Here is a 24,071-nt window from a genome sequence, read left to right as displayed (position 1 = left end):
TGCGAGCGACGCGAGACCAGATAACGTGTTTACGGGCCACAATTTCTAGAATGTGCGAGAGATTTGTCAACGTCGTCCATATTATTACTACCCCATCAGTTAAGCAGCACCTGTCGAATCAAACCATAGAAACATCTGGAATATTCACTGCAGAATAAGCTTTCAACACTTTCAACCTTGCAGAATAAGGAAACAACTGCAGAAGCACGTAAATAAACAAGCCTGCAAGGCCCGTCAGGACATATGGACTTCGCGTCCTGTTCTCTAACATTTCATCATCGATTAAGGCGACAACGGTTTCGCGTTCCGCAGCGCACATCGGGAGCAAAAAGTTCGCAAGCGTCCGCTACAGTAGCGCCGCCCGCTCTCACATCTGCCGCGGCCCTCTCCCTTTTTCCTTATCCCGTTTTGGATGAGACCTGAGGAACCCGCGGGGTAACAGGACACTGGCCGGTTGCTGGCTGGAGTGAGAGTGACAGCATTTGGAGGTATACATTTGTGGCGTGGGAGCCTAGAAAATGGCAGGAAGAGAGGGCAAGGTGTGCGAAGGGTAGTTCAAGAAAAAAAAAAAAAAAAAAGCTTTCTTTCCTTCTTTCTACTTCTGTCTTCTCTCTATCTCCTCTTTCCATAGATTGCAGCATTCAAGGCTAAAATGCGAGGGGGCTAGCTCTAACGTATCCAGCCCTTCCTCTTCCTCTCATGCTTTGCTCGTTCCCTATCACAACTTTCACTCTCGGCCTTTTCACTTTCTCTTCATTTAATGCATTCCTGCCTAGGGGAGAACTTAACGATAAAGTGGAGGTTTCGCTCGCCACCTAGAGGAGAGGTCGGAGTTGTATAAGCAGCGGCAGGCGGAGGGGGCCGTGGAATGTTTTATTTTTTTTTTCTTTAAACAGTTCCAAACGTATAGAAATCAAAATAGAACGAGAGGCCCGTAAACACGCACGGGGCACGAAAAAAGAAACACGTTGTGAAAATGGAGAAAAAGAAAGAGCGAGAACTGCACTACCGACCGACGTGAACGTTGGACGCCTAACCGTGCGTTTGCCTAATGGAAGGGAAACAGACGGAATAAAAACACAGACTCTCGCAGAAAGCGGGCGGCCAAGCAGGAAGGCGAAGGGAAGGTGCGCGCGCGCACCCCGCAGGCGCCTGTGACTTGGAGATTATTCTCACTTTGAGGCCATTTTGCTTGCGGTGCCAGCCGGGGCCAGTGCTAGGACGGGACCGCGCACGGTTCGAAAAGACCTGCGCCAGACGTTGAAGCATTGCTTCCCTATCGCCTTTCCGTGTTCCTTGCTTTCTGTTTTCTTTTTTTTTCGCTTGCTTGGTCTGTCCTCCAAGTGAACACGGCCGAGTCGTCAAAGGAAAATGCGCATCGACACGAAAAATACCTGCCGGAACCTGGTTGTTGTTACTGAGCAGTCGCCTTTTCTTGACCATGTTTAGCGAGCGATCGCAGTATTGAGCTGCATCAAATACGGGTCGCTCCAGTGGAGGAAAAGAAGTATAATGGCTTTGTTTCGCACGGTAAAGCACGAAGATCAACGGTTTCATTTTTGTCAGATAGGTCCTGTCGACGAAGCACAATATTCGACGCTTGCCATTAAAAGGCCGAGTAGGGGCTTGCAATGCCACCGCTATTAAACGAGGTATTCTATGCTCTCAGCCCATGGTCTGCAGCCGCCCCTGCCGATATAGACATGGCGACAATATTTTACAACAGCTCCTCGAGCAATCATCCCAACTGCAACGCGGGGCTTAGCAAACAAGGTATGAACTCATAGTATTGCCTCCAACACCGACCGGCTCCGGTAAGGCAAGCGTTGTGGCTAGCCCGGAAAGCCAGCATGGAGCCATTTGCAAGAATGCCCTTTTCGCAGAAACAAGGCGAGCGAAGAGAAGAAAAATGAACGGGACAGTAACCTCGACGCTTGACCACTAGTAAAAAGGTACACAAAAGCTAAGAGCAGTTCAGCCCTGTCGGGAGTCTTCATATGTGGGCGCGAAACTTCCCCCATGGGTGAAGATAACAAGGTGGCGTCGTAAAGTCGCGTCGGCGCAGAAATCGTTAACAGCGACGGTTACGCCTTATCGCGCTCGAGAATCTGAAACAAAGAAACAAGACAGCGGCAAGAGATAAGAATTACCCGAAAGTAAGAAACCGGTCGCTGAGAAAAATAAGAAACTAAGCAAGAGCTCGCTTGGGATATTCGGTAAACACAAGAGGCTTAAACGTCACTGTCAAGTGACAGAGACCGTATATAAAGGTGAGAAAGAACACTAAATTGGCAGTACTTCGTCAGTCAAGTGGCCCAAGAAGTTTAAGGTAAGCACATTTCCGACCATCCTTTAGGTCTGCAGCTCATTCTTTACAACGTGATCACGTGTTTCTGATAACTAGTGGACAGCTTTCAAAGCCGAGCGTAAAATCAAGAGTGCCGCTTACTAGCTTTTGAAACGTATCTATAGTCTCCAAAGGTCCTAACAAGTACGGCAACACAGTTATTGCTCCACATGACAAGAATCAAAATGATACTGCGTTCCCTAACGCTACCATAGTTTATGATAATGCTTTTTACGCGCGTAGAGTAAGAGCATAAAGCAATACTATTAAATTATGATTCGAATATTGCTCTCGCAATTCGCACATTAGAATAAACGCACTAAAAAAGCAGTTGTCCCAAAACGTACAAGGAACCATTACAAGTCCGACTTAAATATTCGTACGATGCTATAACCGGATGATTTCTTCTTTCTATCATCAGAATGGGCCCGCGGGGCCTCGTCGTGTTCCTGCTTGTAAGCCTAGTCGGTCAAGATCTGGCAGTGGCCACTCCTCTCCACGTTGACCACTCCGACGCTGTGACCCCGGGTCATCCCAACTCCCAGCCGCCCGCTGTCCCCCAGCATAGCGGCGACCCTGCCAGCGTGGTCCCTCAGGGAAGCAGCTCTCCGCTTCCTCATGCCTCCACCACATACACTCCGACGCCCTCTACCGCACTCCACATACAGTCACACGCGCATAACGGAGTTCACCATCCCTTACCAGGCTTCGTGACGCATTCCCATCCAACACAACCTCCAAACGACGTCCTGAGGGCACCGACATTTGTACCGGAGAAACCTGTATCAGCAGGTCAGGGAGACCCAACCTTGGAAGGTCGTCAACGCTATCCAGGATATCAAAGGCCTTACTACCCGAATCGCCGCCCTGGCTACAACAGGCCAGGCTACGGCTATCCCAATCGCCGCCCGCAAAGACCGTATAGTCCGTACAGGCCACACAGGCCGTACAGACCGTACAGGCCGTACAGGCCCTACCTGAGGGAGTACCTTGTTGAACCGGAGTTCGAGGCGTACGAAGAACCTGGCTACCGGAGGGCGTCCAACCTCGGCTACGTGCTGGACGCCTTCCTTCGTGTCGTCACACGCATCGTCAGCGCCAAACCCGGAACGGTCAAAAGTAAGGAGCACAACACTGGCTTTAAACCGATTTCACTTTCGTAAAAGTACGGAATAGATTTGATGTGTGGGGTTAAAACTAGATAGGAAGGGTAACCTGGAAATCGAGCTCCCCTCCATCTCCTCCCGATGCATTTTAGTTCTGAGTGTCAGACATGTTAATTCTATAGGCTTTCAGCCATTCATACGGCTTTATTAAAGATGGGCTGTGTCATACCTCTGAATATGTGTCACGCAATGTGGTAGCTTACGACAATACACTAATGAGTATGTGTGAGATTATGGATGCACAATTTAACTGATAAGCGCTTAGGGGTGTAGAAACGTGCATGTACAGTTATGAGCAATATGAGAAAGAACAAACATTTTGCACAAAATTGCGAACATTATCAGTATTTCTGTAACAAATATGATGGCGACATACGGATATTATGCATCCACAGGAAACTTCTTTAAAAAACTAAATAATCTGTTCTTGTCGAACAATATTATAAGTAATCAATAAATGAATGCTCAAACTTTGCTTTAGCTCATATTGTTCATCACTGTACGAGGATCCGTAAGGGGAGTCTCAGACAGGAGCCATTAGCTCTTTGGCGGCACACAATCAAGGCGGAGTTTAAGTCTCCCCCAATTGCTTTTTTTTCCATTTTTTTTTTTTTTCATTCCGCTCCAATCGAAATGCTCCCGCAGCGGCCGGGGTTCAAACCGCAGCAGAAGAGTGTTACATAAATGTTCCACTGCGGTGGGGAAAATCTGTAGGCAAGACTGGTGATTCAGTTGCACGCTATATGTGGGGGTGGTTAAGTGAACGTTCTGATCTCCGCCCATCGAAGCGGGATGTCTCCATAAGCTCGGCAAAGTGAACCAAATTCTTTTAACGCAATAACGTTAAATCCCCGTTCTTAAGGAACACGCAATTAGGCGAGCAGTGACTACAAGTACGCGAACAAATAACCATAAAGGGTTGCCGCAGACTGAAACGTTATTAACGCTATGGGGTCATATACTTAAATACGGAGCCACGTGTCCCCAAAACTTTTCTTCAGTCCCGATTACCTACTGTCGCTAAATGTTTTGTCCTGTTTTGTCCTGTTTAGACACCGCTACAAATGTTGGTGTTGACGTTCAGTATAAGGCTTTGCCTTACCATGCCTGCTTCATTATCCAACATTTACAGAAGAGATATATATCTTTGCATTCTTTTGTTATTCCTTACCACAAGTTTGCATGTGCGTTGAAGTGATTCATCACTACAGTGTGTTTCTTTATGTCCTTCATTGACGATTTGTAATTCATATAAATCCTTCTACAATTGCATCATGAAGACTGAACGTCGGCATAATAATCTACACAACATCCAATTTACAAGATCCACAAGATCCACCTCTCTTGTGTGCGTGTTCTTGTGCGCTTGAATTCATTTCAAAATAAGCTATGCACCATCTAGCCCAAACAGAAGTTTTGTTAAAAGATTCAATTTGGACCTCTTGACTTCTGGTTCAGGTTAATAAATTTGTTCTCCTTAGCAGAAATGTCGAAAATTTTCCTGTTTGTAAATAAAAAGCCTGACTTAATTTTATTCTTATGGCGAATAACAATGCATATTGTGTATCGATCTAGCTCTGTAACTCAAGAAAACATTCCAGCAGAAATTTCATTCATTCATTCATTCATTCATTCATTTTTACTGGCGAGAAAAGCCCTTCGGGCTATGAGGTTTGCCGTGCGAAAGACACCTCTAATTTTGAACCCCTTCGGGCATTTAACGTGCCCCGTGTGAGCGTTTTTCCTTTTCGCCTTCCGCGAAATGCAGCCACTGCCGCGATGTTCGAACGCGCGACCTCGGGCTCAGAGCCACCACGGCGGGTGAGGAAACATGAACTACTTCACGAACAGTAGACAAGGTGTACGCTCATTGATTGCTGATGTTTCTCCCCGCCAGACAAAAAAGGCCCCTCCTCTAACGGCACCGGCAGCACTGGTCCAGGAGGCGGCGACGTCACTTCCACGGGCCCTCCGCCAGTCGACGGCAGCGGAGGCGGCGACCTCACCGCGACACCCCCTGAGTCCCAGTCAGCGCCCCAAGAGAGCGTCTTCTACAGTGTGCGAAACGTGATCGGAGGACCTCTAAAGTTCTTGGTGGCCGTGGCTGAGGTTCCAGGGGCAGTTCCCGCTGATATGGACCCGCTCCACGACAAACAGCCTTGGTGAGCTTTCCGCCGCGTTGTACGGGGGAATGTATATGAGGTGAAAGAGAAGGCTTATAAAGAGGAGGTAGAGAGGAAAAGATGGAATGACCCTCTGACTCTGTGAATACAAGCTTACTGATGAAGGAACGGAGGGATAAAAAGGGTACAGAATTATGGTATGGTACGGTATAGTACGGTACGGTACGGTACAGTATGGTATGGTATGGTATGGTATGGTATGGTATGGTATGGTATGGTATGGTATGGTATGGTATGGTATGGTATGGTATGGTATGGTATGGTATGGTATGGTATGGTATGGTATGGTATGGTATGGTACGAAACGCGGCACAGCCATCAACTGTCACTTCTGCCCTGGTAAGGGCAAAATTGCAAATGCGGAAGCACTCATGCTCTCCCCCACCACCGACTAGAACTATCCTCCGATCTTTCTTTTTATTTGTGCCTCTGCTATCAAACTAAAATAATCGGAGTGGACTCAAACCCGGGTGTTCGAGTTGAGCAGCCCAGCGTCTAACCACTGAGTCACCGTTATAGCCAGGTTTAAGTAGGCTTAAACATCCGTGATTTGACGTGGCGGTTCACAGATGGCGCCACAAGTATGGTTCATGATTTGAAAACAAGAGAGAGAGAGAGAGATAAAATAGAATAGAAAGGCAGGAATGCTCAGTAGGCTACCCTGCACGTTGGGAGGGGAACAAAGGGAGCAAAGGAAAGAAAGAGAGCCAAGGAAAGGAATCGGTCACATGTCCAGAGATGTATAGTGAAAGGGGGCAGATAACGTACACTTGAGCTCAACCTCGAATCCTTTAAAAACTTAAGGAGCGCCTTCACTGCTTTCCTTTCTGATGAAGGTGCCATCCAAGGGCCCAGAAGAACGCGATCAGTCCAAGCGGCGGAGTGTAGCAGCCAGGAAGGCACGCTCACGCTCAAACTGTGGGTAGTCACAAAGTATGTGCGCAATAGTTTCAACTCACCCGCACTGCTCACACGCTGGAGAGTTTGCCATTAGGATCAGACCGGAATAGGCGTTTGTAAACGCCACTCACAGCCACAGGCGACACAACATTGTAGCATCATAGCGGGGTAGGCCGAATGATACCTGCAGTTGAAGTAAATGGTCAAAGTGGTGGGGACGGGAAGTCCAGCCTCCAGGCGTAGACCATGATTGTCTAGTCACGTTTCGGGTTATCAGTCGAAGGTACCTTGCTGCGTCGGGTCTTGTCAATGGTATCTCGACAATGTTGGTTGTGTCATGAGCCGATCGAGCAGCATCGTCAGTTAAGTTGTTGCCAACAGTTCCACTATGGCCTGGCATCCTCTGGTAGATTATTTTGTGACCTTCTTGTAATGCCTGGTGGTGCAGGTGTCGATTTGAAAACAAAGCGCAAAAGAAACACGAGGACATAAAGACGACGCAGACAGGCGCTATTATGCGCTTTGTTTTCAAATCATAAACGTATACCAACTCGCCAAACTTTCCACGCTGCTCAGTATGGTTCATGCCGTTGCTTCCGCGATCAAGCGTGCCGTCGCACCGGAGCTGGTCGCGGAAGTTACGGTTAAACCTCGCCATTTGAAGCGGTGGCTTCCAGGTATACGGCGTCACAAGGTCAGCTAAAGCTACAGCTTACCGTGATTCATACTGCAATAGGTTTAATAAAAATTAACCTCTGCCACTTTTGGAGTTTTTTGATGATCTGCACGCACTTTACTCGATGATATCACACCAACAAATCCAGCTTTTATACTGCATTTGAGAGCTCTATAACCCTGTAGCGAAGTCGTTCTTATTGTCATGGGACATTAAAGTGTCCTATGCAAATTGGCCGAAGAAGCAGTGTTTGAGACGAGATAAAACACCTGCGTAGCCGCGGTATGCTATCGACAGAATTTCGCAATTTGCACAGTGCTTAAATTAGAATGTTGCCTTATTAAATACACAGCGAAGTGCGCGAATGGAATTTCTTTTTCCAAACAATTTGCTCAAGGGAACCGCGAGAGAACATTTGCAACAGCCGCTCCGAAAGACTACAGCACTCTCGTGAGCTTAGATTTGTGAACCGCGCTTGAGGCAAGCAGCCGTCCAATCGTTACGGTAGTCATGGATTTATTTCAGTACGTGCATCACTAACGGCAAGCTGTGCTTGCTGCGGTCGCCTCGTGAGAGTAAGCGGCGACGATGAAAAGAAACGACAACGAGAAAGAATATATGTATTCTTCACAAGAAAGCAATTTCATCGGGGTGGCGTAAGCCATATAAATAATGACCAGCCGTGCGGCACTAGGCAACGGCGTACGCTAGCGAGAATAGGGTAAGAAGGAAGACGTGCTAATAAAGAGGACTACTTTACAAGCACGCTGCTCGTAAAAAGTAGTAAACCGAAAAAAGAATGTATCTTTCTCGTGGTTGGTCTTGTTAGAAGCCGATTATCGTTGATGAATTGGGAAGAGCGATACCACAACGGTCTGGGCGTTCAGTGTGCTTTCTCGCGTGTACAGCTAGTCAAGTCAAATCTCTTAACCGTGCACAACACGCCAGGAGAGCAATGAAAAACTACTCCCTCCGCCCCCCCCCCAACCACCCAAAGTAAAAGAACGTTATATATGCGTTATTATCACTTGAGTTCGAATACGTCAAAGAATGCGGCTCAAAAATAACAATAATAACGACCATTGAGGCTGGCGGCAACTTTAATTCAGATAGAAACTTGCTAAACACTACTTTGTCAACTCCTGAAAATAACTAGCTTGAGGTCAATTTTATACAAATGAGAAAAAATTCGATAACAGCGTCATTCCTTTCTCCATGTGTACTACTTGCTACAAAGAGCACATAGGCGCCGCTTCGTTCGAAGAAGCGAGTCCCCAATCACCGAGAGCCGTCTTCGTCAGAAGTACATCGAACGCATCAGACTAAGGCGGCTTCATTTTCCTCTTTTACTCTTCTTTTTTAATTAGCGGAGACGCTCCTACAGTTCGTTATTAAGCTCTCTCGTGAACGGAAACGACCAAAGGACAAAACCGAGAGAGGATAGGGGAATGCTGCTCTGAAATTACAAAGATTCTTTTTCATTTCGCGTCCCTCGATTATCGCGTGACTCGAGGTCACGTGATTCGAGGACCGCCACGCACCTACACCACGCGCTGAGAATGAGAAAAGGAAATAAACGGATGGAGGGGCCAAGATAAATTATTTAAGTGGCAGCGAGATTATATACGTATCAAAAGAAACGGAAATATTAGAGTCAAGCTGTTGCAGGGCGGTGTCGTTACAAGCAGAGTATCGGCAGAACCGGGAGGCAACACATATAGACTCGTGTACTTGCTAGGTTGCCGTGGTTATATGTGCACTTTTGTGTGCGTCAGTGTGGCGTGCCGTCCGCGCTGCAGTAACAAAGAAAGTGGGCAGGTAGGAAAGGGGAGCGATCCACGAGGTTAGCCGGGACGTCGCAAACAGCGGAAATGAATCCACTCACGCGACGGACGACGAACGTGTAGAGCGACCAGCCCCAAGCAAACACGCACAGTTGGAGCTAGAAAGAGAGAGAGACGTACGAAGTAGATAGGAACAGGGGTCTTCAGCTCGCTGCTCCCAGACTCGTCGCAGCACGGACAACGGCATTAATTCCTCTCAAGTGGACGGCGCGCCCAATTGAATGTGAAGGGGAACTATGTAGCAAAAGATGTATACGCCCCGCCCCCTCTTGACTCGGAACGTCGAGTGCGGAAGGGGTGGGACTGAGGAGCAGAGCGGAGATGAGGATTCTAGGCGATTGAGAGGCTTGTGCAATAAAATAATGAATAAAAAACTTATTTCTGGAAGGAAAGCCAAACCGATAAGGGCAGTCCGTCCGAGTCACCGAAGAATTCATCTGGCGTAAGAAAACGACTAAAAAAAAAAAAAAAAAAAAAAGACAGGCACTGCCGGCTTTTGCTATCTGTAAGCTTGGTGACTTTTTTCTTTTTTTCCATTCTCTGACCCAGTTTTCAAAAGCGGAGCAGCGAATCGAGGAATGGGGGAGGATGGAGGAGGAATGGGTGGGCAGTGGGGGTCTGTGTTTGCTTAGGGGTGAACCTCGAAAGAGATGTATCTGCAGCGCGTCCGCCGCTGCCGCCAGATAGATCCTGGGGATATTAGATTTTGCGTCTTCGACGGCGGCGGCGTGGAGCGGAGCACGGCGAATCCCGAGACGACGCAATCAAACTCACGACGAAGCAGCGGGGTCCGGTCGCCACACGCTGCCGAGCTTCCGAAGGCCTGCGCGAGCGCGCATGGAAGGAGGGTGGGGTGGAGGTGGAGAATTTATAGTTCACTGCAGCGTCGAGACAGGAAGCGCCCTTTTCGACCGCATTCAGCGATTTCCATCATCTGTGACACTCTAAAAGCATCGCGAACGGTCTGTGATCAGCTTTTACCGCATCCATGTTTCCGTTGCTCTAGCACTAGTAATATTTGCTGTTGAGGTCCCATTTTTAGTGCTTCACAACTAAACGCAATCTTGCATTTTGATGCACACATCTATCATGTACGTTTTTTTTAAATATATGTAAATAAAGTGAATTAAAGAAAGAATTTCCATAAAAACAAGTCTCCTGCGACTGCGTTACACCCGACAAATGCCGCTGGAGCCCTTTTTTTAGGCGCCGTAATCTGCGTTATATTCAGAGAAGGTTTAGTTAGGGAAATGCGAAGGTCCAAATTCTGCTAGAAATCTCAAGTAATCGACTTAATCGCACGTTGGAAATCTGCGGCATGTCGGCTCAAGTCACTTTTGATTGTGCAGTTTTCGTAAACCTTCATGTGAGCTGCCAAAGTAAGCCTTACTTAGGTTTCGGCTTCATCGCTCGAACTGTCAAGATAACACTCGCGTACTCTGTACAACTGCTTGAGATATTCCCGGCCTAACATTTTGTACGGATGCTACAGCGTCCGCTTACTCAGCCGCAACTAAAATTTATAGCTCTGGCGCAGGCCTTCATAACGCTGCCTTTATTTGAGCCTGAACCTCGTTCTTTTTCTCTCGCTATGCCCGTTGTGTTCTAACTATACACCTATCATCGTTACCTTTGTCGGAGAAACACAGATGCTCGAACGCCAGTCTTAATGAATTCGCCACGTTGAAAAAAAAAAAATAGAAATGTAGGAAGCATTCTGAAGAACATCGTGGAGCAAGATATTTTCAGTGACACAAATGTGAGCAAACAACTTTAGTCAAACTTTCTTGGTTATCGGCGCGGGCCGTTTAAATGTCAAAACATCGAGGACCAACGCCAGGCATGCTTAAAAGTGAACCGTCTCCAAACACCGCCTATACCGAATTTCGTTCGCGTACCGTGCGACAGCGGCAGTGCTGCACGGAAGTAGAATCGTCGCAGCACGACGGATTCCACCGAAGCAACAGCGACATCCAGCTGAAACTCGGCTTTGGGACGAAATTACGTCTCCGTGGATGCGGGGCCTCGTCCGTACTGCACCGCACGGCACGCGCGGGGCTTCCTGCGTTCGCCGGCGAATCGGAAGAGCAGCAGCAGATGGCTTGTTTGCAGCGAGCGCGATCAATCGAATTGCAGCTCAAGCGCGGCAGGAATGCTTTCTTTTTATTTTAATTGGTGTTTATATTGGAACGTTAGAGACACGTATCCAGTTCTTTTTTGTTTTTCGAGGCTCATCATTTAAGGCGTGTGCATATGACACAGCGTTGCTGATGTCGCTACTTTTTTTTAGCTTCCCTGGTGACGATGTCCCAGCCGTCTAAATCGCTTTCGAGTTATGTCATATGCAACTGAGCCATTTCGAAATTGCGCGCGCCGGTAAGGCCTCTTCTTTCTTCTTTTTTTACCCGGGTTTCTTACATGCAAGAAACCTGCTGCTTATTACTACGGACTGAATCTAGCCTGTCGCACAAGGAAGCTAAAACTAATGCATCGCGTTGGAAGTCATTGGTCCTTTTTATTTAGGGTTTTGAGTGCAACCGCTTAATAGTTGAGGCTTCTTATGGCGTAATTTTTTTCAATCACTGCAGTGGAATAAAAGTTGCGACTTACAGCGCATATTGAAGTGAAAGTGAGGCAGATATAACAAAAGCCGCCTGCAACTAATATCAATGACGGTTCTTGATGCAAAAAAAAAAAAAAAAAGGCTAGCGTTACAAAGCCCGTTATACCATAAGCGAGGCTATAAAAATTGCTGGACGTGCCCTAGTTAGTGCTGTTGCCGAGATTACCTTGTCTTCACCGCTACTGACGCATTGTGCTTCCACGTTCCCGTCATTATACAGTCACATTGCACTCAACCATATACATGACGTATATGATTATAGCCCTGTGGGGCCAGTTTTTGCGAGATTAACATAGAAAAATTTGATGAATCCTTTTTCTGTGAGTGTTCTGGGTGTCAACATAGGCTTTCTCGTTGCATATAGCATACATGTTTTATACCATGTCTGTGATTTGCTTGCGACAGGAATTCGAGCTAACGACATAAATACCTCCAATTACATGCTTTAAAACTGCGGTTTCAGCCAATATGGCTTCCAGAGAATGCGTGATGCATGACAGTCGAATATACGTAAACCAGAATACGAAATGGTAGAACGCGCTTTACTACATGTCGAAAGCCTCACTCTACAAACATTTCACCAGCAGGACTGTAGTGGTTTTTCATTCATGCACTTTACTTAAGCTTAACTTAAGTAAGCAGTTAAGTGTATGTGCTGAATTTTATTTCCAGGAACTTGAGAGGTGAAATTAGGAGAAAAGGGACCTTTGCGCGCTTCAAAATAATTCTAAAGAGCCGATATTGTATCGCTGTTTCCGAAATGATGGTGTTTTCAAGCCGCTGCAGGTAATTATTTAAAAACACTAATTTATATTACTGATTACTTTTCTAAAAGTCACGCGGATATAAATAAATTACATTACAAATTACTGCTACCAAATTTAATTACATTAGGTTATAAATACTCACGAAGAGTTGGGCATTTTCTTCTCGATTACTTCTTGGTTTCCATACACACAAAAACTAAACACTCTCATCTTTTCGTCTCCTTGCCAAAATTCTGTCCCAGCCAAATATTGCTTCCCTCTTTATTCCTGCTGCACGATCATTTAAAAAAAGATATAAGATAAAAGCACGACAACAACGAAAACAGAAACACGGTCGAACGCTCGATCGTCACTTCCATTGCACCAAGCACAAGCGAGCGGCGAACCCAACGTCTTGCTGCCAGCAGATGACTCCATCGTCTGAACTTCTCGAGACAGGTTATTTACTACTTCGTTGGTCCCAGACATCGGCCACAGCAGCTTGGAGGGGCACTTCTTGTGCCCCTTCTCACCTCATAGCGACGAGTGTAATCAAACGCCGCAGTGCTCTTAACCGAAACAACCTAGGAAATATCACTGCGTGCTACTGACTAGTTTTAACTCCGTCCCGCGCCATCTTTCTCTTCGGAAATGATCGCGAATTGAGGCTTGAGCTCTTCCAACTTTCAGAGTACCCACCGGATAATGTCAGTGAATTATCCGGCTGCAGGAGACTCCCAAACACACAGTTCTACCCAATTCTGGGTCTTCCTGCCGATCCTTTATACGCTGAAGCATGCTTCAGGTATGCTTCATACCTGCTATAGGGGCGTCCTACCGGTTGTAGGAAGTTGCGCCTAACAAATTGCAGTGGTACATTTTAGTAAACGTAATTTCGAAATTGTTTGCCCTAAAGTAATTTATTGCACTACTACATTACTAGACCAGTCAGCGATTTATTGCATTAGAAGTTACTATGAAAAGTAACAAGGTTAGAGCAATTGCATTACTGTAATTCAATTACTGTCATGTCTGTCCTGAAATAGTGAGCCTTCAGCCCGATGGTAGGTTTGATTCCGTGGAACATTACTGAAACGGAGTGGACAAAAGCAAAGTGATGACTCAGTTAAACTGACTGGCTGTCTTACTGAGTGATAAAACCGACCGACCAATTGATTGACTGACTCAAAATGAGTGAGTGAGTGAGTGAGTGAGTGAGTGAGTGAGCGAGCGAGCGAGCGAATGAGCGAGTGAGTGAGTGTGAGTGAGTGGCAAGAGAGTGAGTGAGTGAGTGAGTGAGTGAGTGAGTGAGTGAGTGAGTGAGTGAGTGAGTGAGTGAGTGAGTGAGTGAGTGAGTGAGTGAGTGAGTGAGTGAGTGAGTGAGTGAGTGAGTGAGTGAGTGAGTGCGCTGTACCATAAAGCGAAAGCCTAAACTCAGCTGGCGATCCGATGCTGTCAACTCCCATGTTTACAGCGACCACGGCTCATTACCCTGAGCTCGACCACAAACTGTGTCCAAACAAACCGCCCTGTTTTCGTCCAAACGAACCACCACTGTTTAGATGTTTCGCACGCTTCCAGTGCTCTTTACAAGGTCACTCATAGATAGCCCGTGGCAGGTGCCGACGTCTCATGCCGGCAAAGTGCGCGCTGGGACGTATTGACGGAGCGCGCACCATGGCCCAGGGCATAGAGCGGGCGGAGGCGAGGGCCTATCTGGAAACCGCGGCGCGCGCTCATTATGTAAAATCAATAAGGCATCGCGACTCTGTACGGGGCCCATCACTCATCGCCGTGAGGCCGGGAATCAGGCGAGCATAAAGCCGTCGTCGGGCCCATAGAGCCCGCTGCCTCGGGCAATTACGGCCGACGTTAAGTGCTGCGCAGATCAATCAAGAGGCGCTAGGCTGCCCTTTCCCTGCCGTGGCTGCAAAGGAATCCCCCCTCGCCTTTACGTCGCAAAAACTTTTCTCACCGAGAAGTTTGTCGGCAATGCGGTGTGTCGCGCTGGGTTTTGAGGATTGCACCCCCCCCCCCCCCCCCCCCCCCATCTTCATTCAACAGAACGACATTCGCGACCGTGTACAGGCGGTTAGCGAGCATAGAACCAGCTCGGGCGTGTTCAAGACCGTCTCGTGTGTCTCATTCGTCAGTTTTCTTAAAAGGTAATGATATACATTTCGTAGACCCGGACATGGCTGCTAGCACTTGAAAAACAACGATAAAGAAACTACAGATGAGAAGAAAGAACTTTGATGAGACGTGCACTATATATATGCAATGAAAGTGCTTTTTTTGTTTTGTCATTTGTGCTTATTGAAAGCTGCTACCTAGCTACCGAAATGACAGTAAGTTAGTTGACTACTTCAGTTAATTTTCATCGAAAGTTAAGGCGTAAACGAACAAAACTGCTAAGTTCTCTAGCGAGCACACTGATCTCTAAAGCCTGGGTGAATTACAGATCCCCCCTTTTTTTTTCCTCTCAACAAATCACCTTATGAGCCAGCTTTCTTCAAGCAAAATTGTGAGATGCCACTTTATTTCAACGAGTAAAGAAGCCACCCTGACGTGGTAAAAATCTAGTCACTGCTTGGTGAGGGAAAAAGCGCATCTTCGACAACGACATATAAGTGACAACCGCAGGAAGGTATGGAATCCTGCTTATGTACGCAGTTGCTCAGAATATGGCCATCATGTACGCTCATTTACATCACGCGTCACAGACACCTTACAGAAGCACGCTAGCTGCAATTATTGATTCAGCGGTTTTATACGAATCATCCAAGATGCGAAAAGGTATTCACAGTTCCTTGACAGAATGCAGTATTTACTGTTTGGGCAGCAGCATCGTTCTTCCTGAACGCTCATATTAATGTGAGCGAATGACAGAAGCTGCCGCGACGTCAGAAACTTACTTTAAACGATAAATAATTGACGATGTGGTTCTGCCAATCGTTCAACGGCGAAAACTGCACGGTAAGCTGCATTATTGACGCCACCGTGTGGAGCGGGAGGTAAACTTCTCTGCACTGACTGAAGATTATTTTAGAAGCCCACTTCCAGGAGGAATCTGCTGCTGAGTGTTATAGGCGTAGGTTCAGAGCATATTTTCGCGGAGGTTCAGAGCATATCAAAACCGTCTAACGCTCAACGCTTGTATGTCCGCTCGCAGTTTCACGAAAAATCAAAACAAAACAAAAACTGCCACAGCTTTCGCCGCAGCCAATCGCCCCGCTTGCAGACTCACTCATGTTGTGCATTGCACCTCCTTGTCTCTACTATCCTCCATCTGGGCGCAAAAGCTTTTGCCCGTCCTACTCGGTTTAACTACTTTAAAACCCTCAGTCTTTATCGATTTTTTTCTGATAGGCATATGAACTATACTGAAAAAAAAAAAATGAATGGCGTCTTGCAGACTGGACACTCTAGGGACAATGTCATTTGTTGAACACTCTGATGCAGACGAATTGTCACATTTTACCACTATTTTGTTTGTATTTTTCTGTGTTTTATTGCGTAAGCAATACTACGCCAGGTTTAAGCCCGTCGTGTAAACCCGATCGGTAGCCACGTTTGACCTTTAGAGCGACCGCAGATGGGGCCCCTCTTCAAGCCGTCGGGTAAGCCCGGTCGGTAGCCACGCCGCGAAGAAGAAGAAGAAGAAGAAGAAGAAGAAGAAGAAGAGAAGAAGAAGAAGAAGAAGAAGAAGAAGAAGAAGAAGAAGAAGAAGAAGAAGAAGAAGAAGAAGAAGAAGAAGAAGAAGAAGAAGGAGGAGAAGAAGAAATAACAGAAACAGAAGTTACGTCGGCTTTGCCTACGCAAACTACCGGGTTTAATTAAAGCTAAATTCCAGCTATTCGTTTTTTTTTTTTTCATTTCACTACTGTTCGGCACTACGTACAACATCCAAGTTGAACATAAGCTGTGTGTGCTGGCGCTGATGCCACGCAGTCTACAGCAACAGTGGCGAGAAGAGACAAAAATAAATATATACAGAGAATTTTAGTGCGCCAGTACCGGACTTCTACTACTCCCAAATCCGCTCTCTTTGCGTTCATCCGTCTACCAATTCTTCTGTCCGGCCCTCCTCATGAGCATGACAGTTGGCAGTTGGCATGAATTGGCAGTTGACATGGCTGGGCAGTGGACACTGATTGGTCGATGGGTTGTGTGACGTCACGAAACAACGTAACGTGTCCGAATTGGCAGGAGCTACCAACTTAGGCTACTCTTTTGATGCGAGAATCGAACTAATCAGGACCTTTGACGCCCGGAGTCAGACACGCTGCTCTTATGCCACGCAGGCCCATTCGTACAGATTCGTTAAAGCGAGGCTTTTTTGTGTGTCGCTGCTGCCAACTTGGGAAGCGTGCCATTATACGTCAATCGAGGTAATTCAGTGCAAATCAAGTATAACCATGGACAGTCAAGGTAAGCCATGCAAAACCAGGCCTATAATCATGATTGAACACGATAATCCGCGATTATCAAAAGCTGAACCAATCAGACATTATCTTACCGACTATGTTAAGTTACTAATACCTTAAAGAGTAATTTTTTTAATGAAAAACTGTCACACGGAGCGCGAAAAACTTTTCTCCTTTTATGCTAGTTAGCCCCCCGCCCCCCTCCTCCCCTTCTTCCCTCCAAAAAATCTTTCAGCTTGCAGTGTGCCCTCTTCATCGTAGTAAAATGATAAAAAGGCCTAGTATAGGTTCTAACACATTAATCCGAGAGCTTCGATTCCCACTTGCGGAGGTCGCGATGCGGATTCGCGGTCTGCCTGCCCGTTAAGCAGATTATGTGCGGATACCGGCCGGCTTAATACGAAAGCCTGCTGCTTACGGCCGGGAACGAACGGTCCTTATTCCAAAAGGAGCAATTTCTCTAGCGTGCAATCATGGCGTGGCCCTGTAGCACTCACTGTGCCTCTGCTTTTATCTGCGCAGTCGCACGGTCGAGAAGAACACGAGTCGTCTCGCGTGCACGTTGATGCCTCTTAATTCACTTCAGTAAGTACAGTTATGCATGAAATTAATCAGCGCTCTCTAAGCAATCACGCATTGGTCCTAATAATGTCCTTATGTAAATGCGGCTCATGTGAGGTTTAACGTTCAGATTCGACCCGTGCGCTACGAGGGACGCCGTATAGGTGACTCCGGATTAATTAGACCGCCTACGCTGCGACAGCAGTGCCTATAGCGTGCGCTGACATCTCAGAGAACGCAGGTGTTTCGCGTTTCGTTTCTGTCCAAATGTGTCCTCACGACCGGGAATCGATCGAACAACCTTGACATCACCAAACCTGTTGCCAAAGCCGCAAAGCCATCATGCGATTTTGCTGCGGATGACGACTTCGATTTGGACGCTCCAAATTGCCGAAAATTAACATATGTCGGCCGTATCCGCAGCATCATAGTAGCGATATAGCTTTTTTTTTTTTTTTTTTTTTCATTACACTCCTGCGCTGCTGCTATAGAATGCTCTTGAAATTGCTTCATCTACTTTCATTTCGTGTGTTAATATTGTTGCTGATAACAGCACTGTCGTCATATACAGAGAAAGCTTGTGTGTGTATATGTATTTCTATGTCCTTGTCTGATTGACTGGATTGAGAGGGGGGGCAAACGCAGCAACAGGCGGCAGAATGTCGGGTGAGCGTACGAGACAAGGAAGCGTGCGAGGGTTAGGGTTAGAGGCACATTCCCGGGTTAATTGGACGAAAACCGGAGACGCCTTTGCTCTCCAGTGTGTAGTCAGGCCGGGGATAATGACGATAATATCCATTGTTATGGTTGCGCTATGGTCAGTGGAAAAAAAAAAGTTTTTTTTTTTCGGACATGAGAGTTGCGCAGTTTTAAGATTGGATTACCACTCTGAGTTCGATATAGCTTTTGGTTGAAGATGGCTCACATTTTGATATAGCGTAGCTATCACCACCAGTTCGATCACTCACATAGCCCGCGAAAAAAAAAAGAAAGAAAAAACAAACAAACACAGACGCCACAGTAGTGCTGCATCGTCTCAAAGAAGTTGTCGGGGTCCAGTAGCGGAGTCCAGCCAGGTATACGGAGGCACGTTTAGCTGTACAAAACATGCATCGTGTGTGATATTATTCAAGCTTTTGCAACTGGCAGGTAGGCTTTACTGCAGTGCAGCGGGAGTGGCACAGAAAGTTACGCGAAACGAAGAACCGATAACCCGGTGAAATTTTGCCGCTTACCAGACAACTGGTATATGAGAAGCAGAGGCGCGAAGCGTGGATAGCGACAGTCAGCAGAATCAAGTAAGTGTGACGTTGGCAGCAGTATACGCATTATTTGTATCATGTTGCAGTAATAGTAATTGCAGTCGTGCTTGATAACTAAAAGCTGGTGACTAAAAGGAGTGCATAATTGGCAAGTTTGCGTACAAAAAAAAAAAAAAATTAACGCGATGGAGTCAAACACCCGTTTTCTATAGTAAAAGCGACATTGGCGTAGGCGACGGCACCTGCATCGGCGCCATGATGGAAAACGTGCCTCTGGCAGATGGTAGCTGGTAGGTGACGTTGCCGGGCTCTGATTGGTCGGTGGGTTGTGTGACGTCACTGGGCCACACGACATGGCGAAAGGGTAGGCGCTGCCTGATCGGGCCTCTTCTTTGAGAGAGGAATTAAACTTACCGCGATCGTTGGACTCCGATGTACCACATCCTACTTCTAAGCGATGCGGGCACATAAGTTAGTACAGTTGGATTAAAGCGGGGCTTTATATAATATTCTGGATCTTTCTCTCTTTCCACTTTCACTCCCACTTTCCTCCCTTTCCTTACGGCGCGGCTTAGGTGTCCACAGGGCAAGTGTGACAGATACAGCGCCTTTCCTTTACTGTGAACCAATTATTATTATTATTATTATTATTATTATTATTATTATTATTATTATTATTATTATTATTATTATTATTATTATTATTATTATTATTATCATTATTATTCCACATAATGCTATACTTACGACTTTATTGTAGAGAATATCTGCAAGTAGAGCAGCAGCGGAAACCACTAGCGCTTTTGCATCATACCTTTAAGAAAATGGAGCATAAGGGTCGTCCAATTTTTCTTTTCGCTTCGTGATCAACTGTTTTCATCCGTAGTGTAAATGCTTTCAACACGGGAATGGTTCCCAGATTTTACGTGACGTCATCAATTCGTCCGCGACCTCATCCATCGTGCGAAATCACCTTTAGCGTCCAAGCTTCTCGCAGCGCTTTTATAAGGGCGTGCCCCTCTCGTTGAGCTCTCGCGAGTCGTAGTATCTTGGTCACGCTCATGTAGGGCTCCTGTGGCGTTTGTGCCACTCTTGCACCACTCGTGATTAGCGTTTGTGCCGTTCCTGTGGCATTTCGTGCACGGTGCTCGCGTCCATGTTGTAGGGCCTCTGCAACACTTGTGCCACCCTCGCAGTGCTTCTTCCGTGCTGCGCTTGGTTCTAGTGCCCAGCTTCTCTAACAAACACTGTCACAACAATATCGCTGCAGTAACGCATCGCCAACGTTACAGGAGATGCAAGAGCCTAACGTGCCTAGTTCCGTTAATTGAGAGGCTCCGAAAGTGACCAATAGATCGACGATACAGCTTGAATATATGTGTTTTCTGTATAAACGATTAGTTTGTATTTGACGAAACAGAAATTCCTGGCTAAAAATATTCGCATAAGAGTCACTTCTTCTCATATTTTCTTTTTACCTGAAACGAAAGCACACATGCGCCATCCGTCTGTGAGCTCAGGCGTGAAAGGAATGGCCTCCGGTTTCTTGACCGGTGTGATAACGGCGTGACGATCCGATCGCTTATAGTGTTCTTTCGCGTGCATTGACATCGCACAGCGCTCGGATGTCAGTGCACGTTAAAGAACCCCAGGTGGAGACATAAAACTACGCAGGAGACAGGACACAGAAAAGATGCAGGCAGGACGAGCGTAGTCTGCGTAGTTTTATGTCTTCAGAATGCCTTACCAACTAGCCTCACATCACGCACCCCAGGTGGTCTAAAATATCCAGAGTCATCGAGTACGTACGGCGCCTCTTTCTTTCTTCTTTAGATCTTTCACTTCCATCTTTCTTCCTTCCCTCACGGCGCGGTTCAGGTGTTCACGGAGAAGTGTGACAGATTCAACACCTTTCATTTCCTGTAAACCAATTTACATTTACGCGCTTGCGTGACTCGCAGGGGGTCCCAGCCACTGACGACCAAGTCGAACGAAAAGCCGAACGTCAACAAACTGGTCGGCGACATCGGGGACATCGGTGAGCCGTTATTTCCGACACCGGACGAGGACGAAGAGGAGGACGACGGAGAACCGGCCAGTTTTGACACTCACCCACCAGTGTACTTCTGATCAAACAGACGCCGACCGGCAGAGGACACCGTCCCTTTTGCAACCAGGATCGCTGCCACTAGCGAGAAAAAAAAAAATGAAAAAGAACGGAATTGTGAGTTCGAACAGAAAGAAATAAAGGCCTTTCTCCTTCTATCTTTAAAAAGAAAAGTTTATTTTTGTCTCTTTTTTTTTGTTATCTAATGAGTCAACTTTGCGCTGCCCGAAACCAGACCATCGATGTTGATCATTTGGTAGAAGTCGTTTCGATGGAGCGTTTTTTTTTTTCTTGGTGGTTAGAGGAGCAGGAAGAGAAAGGGATGCAGAAATATTGCGTACAAATATGCCGTATGGGAAATTATTCCGTGTTCGTGTAGAAAGAGCTAGACCCGCCTTACGCGAGGCGTATACCTGCAGCTCAGTCGGTAGAAAATGTTTCGCGGTCGCCGTAACCCCTAATTGAAAAAAGTACAAAAAATTCGCACATGGTTTCGGACCGAAACTGTGACGCAACCGTTCTCTTTGCGTCGTTCATGGGGACGTCATACTATTTCGCTTCCCACTATAAGCATACATCTGCTAGTTGTAGGCTACCTTGCGACATGGATTTTATCCTACAACACATGTGCCTTCAGCTGTGTTGAGAACCGAACAAGGGTTGAGGAGGTAGTGGAGAGGAGGTGGTACGCATTTATAAGTTATTTTGTGCAAGGAAGTGTTTGGACCCAGGCCCAATTGGCCAAGGTTCTCACAAATCTAGGTGGAGCTCCTAATCTGGAACCCCAATGGCGTTCGGTTCATAACCCAAGCCAACACTTCGATAAGGGGACAATCCGCCTTTTTCACAAGGCCGCTCTGCGCATGTGCGCCTCTCCCCTGGTTGAAAACAAACCACCAACCCAAGCTGCGCATGCGCAGTTCTTGGCCTCTGTGATCGTCGCAGCCGGAGCCGATCTCGGAGGCCATGTGTAGTTAATATTCGTGACAGGCGTATACGGGAGATGGCGGTAGCTGTCAAGAACACATACAGTCATTTTGCTGGCGGTTGCATCTCCCAAGGACGTTTTCAACCAGTAGCAGACCAATGTTCAACTACTCCCAGAGGGCACCACATTTTGTGAACAAGGCGGATTGCCATCGTCTGGGCAGCGTGATCATCAATGACAGGGTTTATATACACTATTGCTCCCGAAGGAGAAAAGCGAAGGATTGAGGAAGGGGAAGGGGGGGGGGGGGTGCAGTGCAAGGAATGAAATGGCGTTTCCGCGGGTATAAATTTCTATGTGAAGCCAAATAAAATCAGTTTATTCAGATATGAACATGTGCACACAAAACATGCCCACGGAATGAGGCGAAAGGAAGAAGCTAATAGCGCACTTCCTGACAAAGCCTCACCCTGGGTCGCATATCAACGGCAGAAGGGTGGACGAAAAAAAAAATCAAAATCCATCTGTTTATGTTTTGGCATAGTTACAAATTAGAACACACGACCTTGTAAACAAAGTAAACATCAGGGCCCGTGTTCCGAGTTTGCGTCGTTATCGAAGTGTCGCTATCTCACGTGACCTCGAGTCATCTGATTGATCGAAACGCCGGGACCGGGTGTTGCCACTACGGAACCGGAAGAGGTGGAAAAATCATGTTCCGGCGTTTCCACCAATCAGATGACTCGAGGTTTGGGAGCCACACTTTCGATAACGACGCAAACTCGGATTACGGGCACAGTAGCGCTATACAATTAGCAACACACACGCGCACGCACACACACACACACACACACACACACACACACACACACACACACACGCGCGCGCGCGCGCGCGCACGCACACGCACAAAGACAATCGGAACGAGGCAAACATTACATGTCACAAATATTCGGTGCATCGGTAACACGATATTATAGCGACTTAATTTTCCTTTTACATTAAAAAATAGTTTTACTTAGTTAAAACATCATCAATTATTGAAGCAATAGACATTTCATATGTCACGAGTCAGGTGCTAGTCAGGTGCTAGAGCCAGGTGCTAGAGTCAGGTGCTAGAACCAGACTCGTGAGTGTGAAGTAACATTTAGCTGGATATTTCACGCGGATAATTACGGGAACAAAAGAAAATAAATAAATTACAATACGAGTGCGTAGTAAAAAGGATCAAAACGGACGACTGCCTTCTTTTTTAGCTTGTCACATCTTTGGAAAGGCATGTAGGGAAATCAGTTTTCACAGCCACAGAAGGCAGCGAACACTACAGGAAAAAAACTAAAATGGAGCATATCTCTCGGCCAGAAGGTTAGCTTAGGCTAGGTACGACCGGTCATAAGTTGTTCGGAATACCAAAAATAGTTACAACCGTATGCTGGGCGATGTCAGGGAACCTTAAAGAACCCCAAGTGGTCGAAAATTTCGGAGCCCTCCACTACGGCGTCTCTCGTAGCCTGAGTCACTTTGGGACGTTAAACCCTACAAACCAAGCCAATAATAATTACAAACTTTCGTCAGAATTCAAAATGCGTGCTCGGCTCCATCATATTCGCCGTATCAATGTGGTCTCTTTCTTATTTTTTCAAAATTTGCAGCGCACTCTGCGTCAGCAGCATTACCTACGAAAAGTGCGCTAACTGTGAAATGCTCATGATTGGGCGATTCATCGTTCGTTATACAAAGTGGTAAACGTTCTGATGGTTGGCTTGGCTGGTGGCTACAGTTTTCTTTTGTTTTATTACTTTACGGCTATTGACAGGGATGGCTGAAAATTACAGTGGGAGCTTGGAGCGAAGAAGGGAATATTTAATAACATCGAAAGACTGTGATATAGGGCATACATATTTTATCCTTAATTAGAGCAGCACACCATAAACTGGACAAAGAACAGAAGACATGTACATAAAAACCCTGCGCTGACTGTCAAGTGGTGGTTGTACTGCATCTTCTTACTCCTCGATCTGAAGAAGAACAATAAAACCAGAAGGCCTCCAAAGAAAACCAGAAAGCGAAAAGGAAAACCAGAAAGATGAAAAAAAAAAAACAGAAGGAAGAAAGAAAAACAAAAGAACGAAGAAGAGAAATCCAGAAAACGGCTACCCAACCCCAAACACAAAGAGCAAAGAGAAAGCAGTGAATGTTTCTGTTTGTGATGCATTGACATCATGAGTGTCCAGATACCCACTTTCCTTTCTTGTCAGCACCATCGACGGAGCGTTTAAGTACTTCGCACATCTATTGTCT

The 24,071-nt window shown here is 46.5% G+C and overlaps 1 protein-coding gene across 1 annotated transcript; it reads left to right on the top strand.

The window, feature by feature from the left end:
* The first annotated feature begins 2,769 nt into the window (after nt 1-2,769).
* LOC146190759 (uncharacterized) lies at nt 2,770-20,906 on the top strand. Its single transcript, XM_084599837.1, has 3 exons — nt 2,770-3,466; nt 5,411-5,675; nt 20,697-20,906. Exons 1-3 carry the CDS (start codon nt 2,770-2,772, stop codon nt 20,863-20,865), a joined length of 1,131 nt encoding a protein of 376 aa, XP_084455963.1. The 3' UTR covers nt 20,866-20,906.
* Nucleotides 20,907-24,071: the final 3,165 nt, after the last annotated feature.

Source organism: Amblyomma maculatum, chromosome 4 (assembly GCF_055883805.1).
Source record: "Amblyomma maculatum isolate TAMU_Amacu chromosome 4, ASM5588380v1, whole genome shotgun sequence".
Taxonomy (NCBI): Eukaryota; Metazoa; Arthropoda; class Arachnida; order Ixodida; family Ixodidae; genus Amblyomma; species Amblyomma maculatum.
This window is presented reverse-complemented; position numbering and strand designations above follow the sequence as displayed.

Bases quoted from the DNA above. Each gene is read 5' to 3' on its own strand.
- LOC146190759 (XM_084599837.1), top strand. From the start codon at position 2,770: ATGGGCCCGCGGGGCCTCGTCGTGTTCCTGCTTGTAAGCCTAGTCGGT. The intron at 3,467-5,410 runs GTAAGGAGCACA...TCTCCCCGCCAG, and splicing joins CAAACCCGGAACGGTCAAAA to ACAAAAAAGGCCCCTCCTCT. The intron at 5,676-20,696 runs GTGAGCTTTCCG...CGTGACTCGCAG, and splicing joins CTCCACGACAAACAGCCTTG to GGGGTCCCAGCCACTGACGA.